Below are 12,345 nucleotides of genomic sequence, written 5' to 3' on the forward strand. Positions count from 1 at the left end.
TCTTGATATGAAAGTTTTATAATGCGACAATCAATTCATCCGTGGACAATGTTCATAATCACAGAATCCAGGTCCTTGAAATAAACTTTTGGTTCACACTCCCAGGAGTGATTTACGCTGTGCATCAGGCTACTTTGACATATGTCGAGTATTCTTTTTCATTTTATGACAAAGGGTTTGCAGGACCTTTTTCCTTGTTGCACGCAATTGACGCACGAAGTTAAGTATTTGACTCCACGTTGGTATCAACATTGATTATTTGTTTAAATTGAGTGCATCCAGGTTGCCTTCATTTTTATTCCTCTAACCAGTGAGCCACACTTCTCCACTAGTCCACGAGTCAGCCGTGAAACAACTGCGCCTGGAGTGAAGGGAACAAGGGCCCCGAAAGACCGTGGCCGTCAAAAGAAGAGCAGCCACTATAGACCAGAAGATCACTGCAATGCTGAAAAAACATAAGGACCTCGTCAAAGCAGGCGAGGGAGAGGCTGAATAGCATGAAACCCATGCCTAGGCCTAGAAGCACTACCACAACTGGAGCCAATTGCAACCGAAGTGCAATCGAGCAATGCTAACTGGAGGATCGCAGCAGAAAAATAGGACAGCCTTACTCCCAGAAAGATGTCCGTGAGGAAGACTCTATAGGAGCGTACCAAGGCTAAGGCAGTCACCCCATAGCCAGCAAAAACCCCACATAAGGTAAGTCTTAACCTCTGCGAGGGGCGTCCTCTTGGGTAAACCACACATTCAGACGAGTGGAAGGATGACAGAACCAGCCAACCGGTTGTACTGATCAAATACTGAAATGGTGGAACAACCGCTTACACTATCCAGGCACTATGCAAGAACCTGGGTCTGTGTTTTTTTTGTTGTTGAAAAATATCCAACCAATAAGGCAACATTTCCTATGCCAAAGAAAAACATAGGGCAGGAAGTCGTGCTGCAAGATTTACGGTTGCCCAGACAAGAGGCGGGAGACCGCAGACTCCGCGTGGTGGTCAAAAAGGTCCTCACCATTGAATGGCAGATACCTAAGGACATCCCGAACATTGTCTGGGAAACGACTGTCGTGCAGCAATGCATGGCGGCGCAAAGCCAAAGACTGAGGAAGTACCCGTCCCACCGAGTCAGTGGCGTCAAGGTAAGAGCGGAGGGACATTTACGCCATTCCCCTGCCATCATGCAGAAGGCGAAGCAATTCTACGCGCGGGCCTTCTGGAATAGAAGGAAGAAGGTTCTCGACCAAGTCCCAAAGGGTAGAGGATGCGCGTGCGAACACGCAAGCCATATTTAATGAGCGGATTCCAGCACTGACAGAGGGGAAAAGCTGGCGACCACACATGTCCAACCACCTAGACTCCCTGGTGGGAGGTCACAGGGGCAAGGCAGAGGAATACTGCAATTCAAAAGCCGCCTGAACAACTAGTCCCTGAGCTCTAGAGTGAAGGGATAGGCAGAGCGGATCATACGGGGCAGGACAGTGTCGACGAGCTATGGCCTGATCGACAGGGTCACCAGAGGAAGGCCTAGCCCAAAACAAGCATAATGTCAAACAAAGATGCCCCAAGAGGCAGCAAAGGCTCCACCTCAACCAGCTCCATGTGGAGAAGATCCAACAAAGGATCATAACAGGGAAAACAGTGCGTAGGCAGCACTAGCCTCAGTTGCCATCCGGGGAGGTGACAAACATCAGTAGGAGACGGTGGGAGACTAATCCGTCCACTAGGTAGCACAAGTGGAGGAGCAGGAGGCTGATTCGAAGGCCACGCAACACAAGGTACATGCACCATGGACCGAAACAACCTCAGATCTGGTGAGTCCAGAGGAGTGTCACCCTCTTGCATACTGTGTACACTGTGTGTGAGTCGCATCGACGTCAGAGGAGCAGGGTGGGACACCAACCTCATGCAAAAGAGGAGGCGTGGACGTCGGCACCGGCATCGACCAACGTCGAGTCGGAGTCATCTGGGCGTCTACTACCTCCAAAGGGGACTCGGCCTGGGCAAAGTCCGACGTCGACCCCATTGCAACATGTGGGGAGGAAATACGTCGACAGGGCGTCAAGCCCGCAGCTGCCTCCAACGTCAGCGCAGGAAGCCGCTCAGGGCTATGCGGTGACTGAAGGGGTGGGCTGGAAGGGCGACTGGGATGGCCGTCTGGGCCATGTATAGTCAGCATCGTATCGGCTCCGGAACCAGAGTCGATGCACACAGACGGCGCAGAGGACGAATCCACCGCGGTGATCCAACATGAGTGCCTTCCACCTCTATGGGACCCCAAGGGGCACCAGGGAGAGGGCTTTACCCGAAGTAAGAGTGAAGTGCTTTTGAACCTCCATTTGGGCCTGTGTCGCTCCAACTCCCAGGAAGGGAGGGTACGTGGAGACGACTGCTGGATACCCTTGCCTGGCAAAGAGCGAGCGGGACGAGCGCCAGCGTCAAGTGCTTGGGAGGAAGACCTCCGTGACTTACGCTTGTGTTTTATCAGCCTCCGAACGACGTCCGTGGGAATGGGTTCGATCCTGAGAGGGAGACCGTCGATACAAAGGTGCAGGACCGGACAGCCGTGCCACCAGCAATTTCATACAACGCTCCTGTAAGGACTTCGGTTTCATTCGCTGACAGGCGTTGCACTCTTTGGGGTTGTGGTGCACGCCAAGACACCACATACAGATGGTGTGCGGGTCCGTTACAGACATCTGACGTGCACAGGTCTCACGCGCCTTAAGCCCAAAGGCATTGCACACTGTTCCGGGATGCTGAAGGCGTCGAGAAGACCAGAAAAAGAGGCCAAGGAACCGCTGGTTTATCAGGCTCCACGTTGGGACATGGAAAAGAAGAAAACTGACATTAGCGCGCCGGGAGGGGCATATATGGCTCCATTGACGTCAGGTCCGTGGACGACATCAGGGCGGAGCCGTGCAGCGCCACCCCCGGCACATAGAGGTGCTGCTGCTGAAAGTTTTCCGGATACAGTCTGACGCCTGGGGATATTTTAAGTTAAGGAATCTTCGGCTAGATGCCTCTCTCAAATATCATATATCAAAGCTCCAGAACTTATAAGGATTTGCAGATTTGCAGTATTCCTACCACAAAGCGCCCACACTTTTTCTAATACAAACACTACTCCACTTGAGAGGCTGACTCAAATGCCAGTGACAGGAACGGATAAAAACTGACCATAAGTTATCATTGTTGTCTTTTCAAATGTGTGTGGATATAGATATATATATATATATATATATATATATATACATATATATAATGTCCAGGTCACTCCTTTAGTTCGATACATAAAGGGGGTGGTGATGAACAGAGTGTCTGAATTAAGCAGACCACTCTTACCCAGTCAAGAGATCAGGGCTCGATCCATCACCGTTATTTAGCTCACTGCATCACCCCAGTTCAGAACCTGGCTATATGCAAATTAGTCTGACCCAGTGCCTCATGGGAACAGGGCAGACCAAACTACCAAGCCAATTCTTCACCGGAAAGGAGACAAGCTTCCGGGGACCGGTTTCTGAAATTTCAGCCGTCGTCGGCCCGGCTTGCTTGAATCCTGGTGGTGCAGTGAGCAAGGGACTCATGTCTGAGTATACACTGCCACACCTATAGTGGCCAAAAACGATACATAAAGGGGGTGGTGATGAACAGAGTATCTGAATTAAGCAGAACACTCCTACCCAGTCCAAAGATCAGGGCTTGATCCATCACCGTGAACTAAAGGAAAGTGGCCTAGACATTGTTTTTTCATGTTCAAACGAGGATTGGTGAAAATATATATATTATGCATAGCTGAGTGTAACGAAGCCTGGTGATATATTATGATGCAATGTGTTATCTATTTTACTACACTATGTGTTTCATTAACATCATGGCATTTTCTTTATTTTACCAGCAGCATTTTCATGTCAGGAGCATGCTTACACATTTGTAAAAATGTCTCGCGTTTATGCAATTATACGTGTTTAAAGTGTAATAGTATTTCCTTGATGCCTACTAATGCCTTGAAGGGGGAAGGGTTATATATATATATATATATATATATATATATATATATATATATATATATATATATATATATATATATATATATATATATATATATATATATATATATATATATATATATATATATATATATATATATATATATATATATATATATATATATATATATATATACTCTCAGGTGCAGGGTGCCAATTAAATTGATAAAGGCTTCTGCGAAGCCAAAACGCGTCTCTCTAGCCATGGGGTCGTGTGAGACCTGATTCAATAAAGAAAACCTTACCTTGCATCTTCGAATAAATATATATATATATATATACACCTACACCTACATCTACACCTAGAGGACCCTGCACAGAAGGAGGCAGAAGATGTTCGCCTTATATTACAAGAACTACAGCTGACTTTGTTAAGTACAACAGCTACACATCAGAAGGGTCACTGTTTAGACCCTATCTTTGCGAGCTGGGATAAAATAGAAGTACTCACCCCTCGTCAGCTCCCTTGGACTGACCACTTTCTGGTCCCTTTTCATTGCTTTTATCAGACCGCTAGGACTAAAGACAATGGGGATGGATACTTTATGAAACGCAAATGGAGACAATTCTCCAAAGAAAACTTTGTAGGCAACATCCAGCAAGCTCAACTAATAAGTGCTCTGGATAGTGACCAGGCGAATAAGGAATTTAACCTACTTGTCACTGCCACCTTGGATGAGCTAGCTCCCATGGGTAAAAGCAAAGTTAGAGCTGGTAGACAACGCACTGCCCCATGGTTCACGATTGAACTCCAGCAAATCAAATCGAAATGTAAAAAGCTAGAAAGAACCTGGAGAAGGACCCCGAGTGAGCAAGCAAAAAATAGCTATAGCTTAGCACACCGGAGCTATCAATATGCGGTGCGTAGAGCTAAAGCCAAATATTTCCAGACTCGTATTGAGGAAGCCGAGAGCTCCTCACGGGAACTGTTTAAAATTTATAAAGAGATATCGTTGGTTTCTAGCTCCAATACCCCCGTAAATTCTTCCAAGGAGGGATGTAATAAAGTTGCTGACTTTTTCTCTAGTAAAGTCAAGAAGATTTATGCTTCCTTTTCTCACATACCAGCTAAGGGCACTGATTTTAGAGCAAACAGCTCATTGGCAGCCCCGGACTCCTCACTTCTAACCTTTGAGGTTCCGGCAGCTGACAAGCTAGCATCCATATGTCGGAGCGTCAAGTCCGGCTCCCCCAATGACCCGGCCCCTGCCTGGGTCTTATCTGAGGGTCTGACAGCTTTGGAACCCCACATTAGACACGTCCTTCAAACCTCCTTTTCCACTCAAGTTCCCAGAGAGTGGAAGAAGGCAATAGTACTTCCAATAAGAAAAAAACCTAATGTCAGCATGGAGGTACTAGAAAACCTCAGACCGATTTCCTTATTGCCGTACGTGGCGAAGGTAGCCGAGAAGGTGGTTAATGCTCAGCTCACGGAGCATTTGGAAAAATGTAGTCTTCTCCACCCCTCGCAATCGGGATTTAGGGCAGGCTACTCTACGGAGACGGCCCTCCTAAGAGCCACTGAGACGCTAAGAGCAGGGGCAGATGCTGGTCATACAATGGCCCTGATCATGCTTGACCTGAGCGCGGCTTTTGACACCGTAGCGCATTCCATCTTGCTACGGTGTCTGAATGAAGCTGGGGTCGCTGGTCCTGCGCTGGGCTGGCTACAATCTTTCCTTACAGACAGATGTTTCCAGGTTCAGCAGGGGACTTGCCGCTCAGGGGAGATGTCACTAGACCAGGGAGTGCCTCAGGGCTCTGCTTTGAGCCCCACTCTTTTTAATTTATACATGGCCTCCCTGGCGAAAGTTGTACACTCGTTCGGGGTGGAATTAGTGTCGTACGCTGACGATACTCAGCTGTTAATCTCCCTTTCGCAGAGTACTTCCAACACCCCCAAAAATTTTAAATCCTGCATGCAGGCACTAGCAGAGTGGATGGATGCCCATTGTCTAAAACTTAATGGCTCCAAAACAGAGGTGTTGGTGGTAGGGGGAAAAAGCGAGAAATGGTCGGATGAGTGGTGGCCGTCTTGCCTGGGCCCTACCCCCATACCATGTCAGGAGGCTAAGAATCTGGGAATCTGGATGAATCCTTCGCTCTCATATGAAGGCCACATAAGGCGCCTTGTGGGCAAATGTTTTGGAGTCCTAAAGACCCTAAATAAAACCTTAGACCTCCTGCCTTTATCAGCCAGAAGAACTCTAACGCAGGCGCTGGTGACCTCGCGGTTAGATTATGGTAACATTCTGTTCTTGGGGGCAACCGAGGGCAGCATAGGTCGCCTACAAGTCATCCAGAATTCCTCCGCCAGACTGGTGTTAAGAAGACCCAGGAGAGCTAGCTCGAAATTGGCGCTGGATGCGCTTCATTGGCTGCCGGTGAAGAAGCGTGTGCTATTTAAGTGCCTCCTTTTTTGCCACCGTATTGTCTGGGACAAGTCACCAACATATCTGAAGGAGCTAGTCAGCCGATATGAGCCTACCAGGTCCCTCCGTTCAGAGGGTACCGGTCTGCTGACAGTCCCCAGGATCAGGAAGGCGAGAATAGGTGGTCGTTCCTTCGCGTTACTAGCAGCGCAAAATTGGAATAAATTACCTCTTGTGCTGCGACTGGAGGGCAATGAACGACGTTTCAGGGCTTTGCTCAAAACTCACTTATATACTGCATAGGGGCTGGGTGTTCTAGGCAGGTTCACTGGTAGCTTAGCGCGGGGACACGCCGTGATGGCGTCACTGAGCGCTCTATAAGCTCTTTATTATTATATATATATATATATATATATATATATATATATATATATATATATATATATATATATATATATATATATATATTCAGTAGCATTCTTCTTCTCTCGAAGTAGAAGATCCTGTTCTAGCCTGGAGCCCCCAGGAAAACTTTCACGTGCAGTTTATTGCCATAAGATCATCAGTATTCCAAAGCGGCAATTTTGCCCCAACAGGTGAGCAGATTGGAGTTAAAGCCCCTAATCCTTCTCCCAGATGGAGCAGAACGACTGCTCGGCCCAGGAACTGCGTGGGAGGTATACTGAGGGTAAACCCATGGGGGCACGGCAAGGGCTGAGAGCCATGAGCCTGCTCCTACTTCCCCACTTTATAAAATATATATTCCTTGAGTCGTAGTGGGCTCACTGGGGATAAACATCCAAGCAATCTGACCCCCACCTGCTCCCTAGAGGCATAAAGATTTTCATTTGTGAGGGGGATGACCATTTTCACTTGCCTAGGCGGCAGCTTAACTCCTTCCTCCCCCCCAAAAAAGAAAGTCCCTGGTTTCTAGTGGGTAGATCACAGCTTGTGAATCGCTTTTCTGGGGCAATCCCTAAGCTGGGATCCACTTAGGAGATGTTTCGCTGGAAAAGGAACATTCATTCTCTCCTTTACAACAGTACCTTGGTGCTTGGGGGTAGAGTGGAGCGCAGATCAAACTGAAAGCAGTTTCAGATGTGTGACGTCACAAAGAAGAAAATACTTGAAACACGAAGGAGGTTCTTTCCTTGCAAACAGACGTTTTCAATTTTTTTTAAAGAACATCTTTCTGGTGCTTGCACAAGAAGGGTTTCTGCTTTAGTGTGCTCAATCAACTGTGCAGGAACACTGCACTACAAAGGTAATGTGGTGGATGTGAACAATTAGTCCAATTCATTAAAGTGATTGTGCACCTCCCAAAAGAAGTAATACTCCATCAAGAAAAATATATCAGGAGATTTAAAGGAGTGGCGGGGCAAGTACTACATAGAAAAAAACTACTGAAGCAGGAGTAAAACATGCATATCTAACTTCTAGTTTCTTTTTCTAAATTAGAAATACTCCAAATGATTGTGACTCACAATGTAACAAATATAAAACACTGACAGGATGGGTTTCAAGCGTTACATTATTTACTTCATTATATCATATAATCCGCTATAGCTTATTCCACAGTGTCACACAAATTATATTTTGTCATTCATTTTTAATTGCTTACCCTAAAATCATTCTTAAATTTCTTTAAATCATCAAGCTGTTTTCTTTGTTCTGTAACCATTGGCAGTACAACTGTAAAATAGGAAATACATGTTTGATTAATATATATAAAGATTATTAAAATATATTAACGCATATATTGTGAGAGCTTTAGAGAAAATACTACAGTATTAAGAATCTTGGTTGCCAATATCACAAATTGCTCACCACTTAATCTGTTACGGCTACCTTAGAAGCCCTAGGGAGATCGCACAGCAGAAATGTTGTGGCAGCGTCCTAAACGTCCTATGTGTAATTTAAACCTGGCTGCAACGTCTATGGGGCAGTGCCTGAACCTCTGTCCAGTTTCAATTCTGTAGGATGGCAAGTCCTTGTTAGCAAATATGCATGATTCCTCTGCAGTTAGAAATGTAAATTCTTTTTGGGTGTCAAGAGCCTTGGATTATATTGGGGAGTCCCATGCCACACCTCAGTTGGAGCCGGATACTTTAATAGTGATACAAAAGTGTGCTAGCTTCTCTTTAATTGTGCCTCCTCTAGTGTCCGCTCCAGAAGTCCCTGTTAATCTATTGTTTTTTGAATAACTGTTACACCCAATTAGATCACATTTCCGTTCATGGGTTTCCACTTAATAATCCTCTCCCAGATTAAAATATAAATCAATATTCTTGTCAATATAAAAATTCTAATGAATTCATCTCTGATTTATCTTTAGGCTTATGATATCTTCCAGCCTTGAAAAGGTCCCAGGCTTGCACGCCATTATGGGGCAAACACATGTTGGCTGTTATCATACAGTGTGAAGAACACAGAATAAACAATTATTCCGTTCAAAGATACACCTGAGATTTGAAATAACTATGGGTGAGGACGGAAAAGGGGTGTCACTGTCTAATTAAAGGCTATGCTCTTTCTATCCAGCAGGACGACATGGTCAGGGTTGGGGGAATGTGCTCCGTTTTCAGACTTAACCCCACCTTTGGAAGGTCGCCTGTTAACTACTAAAAGACTAAATTACATGATATTTTCCTAGAATTGTTCACCTGTTAAGCTAACAGAAATAGTAAGTCATAGTTTGTATACTGTTAACTACTATTCTCAAAACACTGACTAGCTCCTAGTACCAATACTACTTCAGACATCGCCAGTCCAGACTAGATGCAATGGGTAGATTGGCCATTGAAGGGCAATGAATACAACTAGTTCTATTCAGCATCCATGCTCGAAAGATCGGCCTTCAATCCTTGCATTCGCTGCAGACACAAATAAATCACCACCAGCCTTCATCGATGTTAGATTCAGGCAAGAATCAAATAGAGTCTCACTTCGAGATAGCTCCTGGGATGCTAAAATAGTTATTTACCTGTAACTATCACTACCACAATATACTTTTTTGTGGAAGGGTGGAGAAGTTAAGAATGTTTCAGACGAATGTCCCCTGACTTTGTTCCCTATATTTCTTTCAAAGTAGGAGAGGTTTTTAGGGTATATGGATCCCCCAAGTCATAAACACACTCTAGTAGCTTCTAGTCCAGACCAACTGAATTTGGCTTAAGACATGCTGGTCAAAAGGGTTTGCACCCCCTGCCTGCCTCCACCACCTAATCTTTTATCGCTAAGGTAATCACCAGTGAAACTATGCCAATTCAGAACCGTACCTCGATCAAGCAGGAGGAGAGCGGGGTGGATGAAAGCACCAAAATAATTTGTCTGCCCCAAGTTCCTTATACGGCTTCCCAGTTCTGAACCCCATTGCACCTTTTATACTCTCTATGCTAGAGACCTAGAGCTGTTTCTGGTGTATGGATGCTGCCATTAAACAGTCTAACCCTTTAGTATAAGGAGAAGGTCAGGGTCTTAAGCGCGCAATTTTTTTATTTCAACTGAATAAGATCTGATTGACTACTTCATTGCTGTTGGAAAACGAGGCAGCATCTGTGAGGCCTGCACAAACAACATGAAACATTTGTCCTTCACTGGGAACCAAACACCCTAGGGCAGCGTCTGACTCTCAGAGGATAGCATTGCAGAGCAGTCTGAGGCTTACTCAAGGGAGGTGGTATGGGCTAGTAATCGCCATTTGCAGTTGCACAAAAATAACACTCAATAATTGATTGTCCAGTCTGTACTTTGCTTTATAAAAGTAAGAGTACATTTAATAAACAAACACACCACTCAATACTATACATAAGCTGTTGGAATTACTTTGTGACATTGCATAACATCTCCACCCCTCCCGTAAGGAGGGGGGGGGGGGGTTGTCTAGTACCACCACTCCCATTTATGCACATCATCTTGCCCCCAATGCAATTAGTTGAACCTATCCTGGAGCGAGGGCCCTGCGCACTGGCACCATCCCAGTGGCGTCCCCCTCCCATTACCTCAACAAGCATTAAACAGGGATACCACTGCCTTGGTGACACATGACCCTGACCAAGCATCTCCTACTGACCCTAAAGTGTACCCCTCTACATCTTAAGGGCTAACTGTCTGGGGTCTTCACCTAAGCGCAGCAGCAAGACTACATGTTTACGCACACTTTAGAGTGACAGTACTCAGCACATTTGGATATCATTAAAAATACATTGCAATTGCAGCCCCTAAAGGTATCACAGATGATAACAGGATTAAGTTGTAAATACCGTCAGACACCCTAGCAGGAGTGTCTAGCCACTTAAATCCACTTTGCTTGTGACATCACCTTACACCAGTACTTCACATTGAACATCAGTCCCTCTAAAAGAAATACCCATTAATAAATGCATTTCAGTGCAATTACGCCATTTCACCTCCAGGGGATGCCCTTCTCGAGACATCTCCAACTCAGCCCTTCAATCTTTGATGCACTTCTCAATATACCACCAGCTGTAGAACAAAAGTTCCAGCCTAGGAGGTGATGCAATCTTCGCTGAGAGTTGAGGGGTTATTCTTTTTAATTCCTCAAGAAACTTAGGGTGGGGCTTAGCTTTGTGCTGGGTGCGAGACTGCGCTGCTCCAGCAGCTCCCCCCAGCACCTTTTCACACTCAAGGGTGACCCCTCTCCTCTGGGGGCCACCAAAACGCCAAAAACAATCCATTCCTCATGCCTTGCAAGACATCATGGGCCGCTTCAAGCTCCTGCCGCTTTCTGGGGCCTCGGTAGGGGGCCCGGTCCCACCCGGACCCCCGGGTAAGGGTATGCGACACGGGGAGCCCACACCCGGCCGCTCCGCGCTTTGGTCGGGGGCCCGGTCCCACCCAGGCCCCTGGCTCGTTCTTCGGGGCCCGGTTCCACTCGGGACGCCTGCAGGCGCTCCACGTTGGAGGGCAGTCCCCGGGACCTGACCCACCACCTTTTCTAGACCGGCGGCGGAGCCTCATGCGCGTCGCCATCAGGGGGCCACAAGTCAAAGGTCGCTCACCTTCTGGGGGCCATATCTTAGCCCCTGGAGGTCCGATCTGCCCCATTTTTGTCTCTTCTTGCTCCTGGTGGTGCCCCCCAGCCACTGGGAGCATTCTCCTTCACCCCCCGGGTGTCCCAAGAGGGTGCATTCTGCAGAGAGTGGTCTGCACTTGCTCCCTGCGCCAGCCTCTCGCCTGGCTCTCCTCCTGCGCCTCTCTTCTCCCTGTGCAGAGGTCTCTTCTTCTGCGCACTGGTCCTGGGCTCTTCTTCTGGCGCTGTTAGGGGCCTCGGGGGCAGTCAGGGGTGTTCTACTTCCAACTACCCATTGCACCAGGCTCCAGCACCTTTCGCCTCTGCAGACCACACCCCAGAGAAAGCTTCTCTTCCTGTGCAAGTACTTTTTAAAAGTTGAGTAGGGGGCTGGCAAAAAGTCTCTGTGGGTCCTATCAAACAGCGACACATCACTTCCCTGCCCCTGCTCCCTCCTTCTTGTCCAGCCTCTGGGTTTGTTCAAAATAGAGTTATCCAGTGTCTCTGGCCACAAGGTCTCTGAAACCCAACTCTTTCCTTCTTGGTGCAGCCTGGTGCCTGGCACCCAGTGACAGCTGCTAATGAATGAGCCTGTGGCCCCACCCATCTTCTTCTTTGTGGAGAGGAGGCCCTAGCTTGTGGAAAAAAGGTTATCAATCCATCCAGCTGAGGTCAACCCTCAGCCTGGGTCTGGTCATGGCTGGCTCAGAGAAATAGGACAGTTCTGTATGACCCAAAAGCCATACATTTGACTTTGGACTCTGCAGAATACTTATTTTCACCTACTCTACAATGGACTTTAGTGCGTGTCTGGAATCTGTGGGCCTTGTGGAAGTCATTTTAGCCATGGGCCCCACATCCCCATAGGGGAATAATGAAGTGAAAACACAGTA

At 46.9% G+C, this 12,345-nt stretch overlaps 1 protein-coding gene across 22 annotated transcripts in view; it reads right to left on the bottom strand.

Moving 5' to 3' along the window:
• ATXN2 (ataxin 2) overlaps positions 1-12,345 on the bottom strand; it is a 1,802,199-nt gene that overhangs the window by 983,538 nt on the left and 806,316 nt on the right. For all 22 annotated transcript variants that reach the window (XM_086943042.1, XM_086943056.1, XM_086943053.1 and 19 more), the window contains one exon: positions 8,042-8,112. In XM_086943042.1, the coding sequence (XP_086799168.1) occupies positions 8,042-8,112 (71 nt within the window). The remainder of the gene's footprint in view (positions 1-8,041; positions 8,113-12,345) is intronic.

This window comes from Lissotriton vulgaris, chromosome 11 (genome assembly GCF_964263255.1).
Source record: "Lissotriton vulgaris chromosome 11, aLisVul1.2, whole genome shotgun sequence".
Classification (NCBI taxonomy): domain Eukaryota; kingdom Metazoa; phylum Chordata; class Amphibia; order Caudata; family Salamandridae; genus Lissotriton; species Lissotriton vulgaris.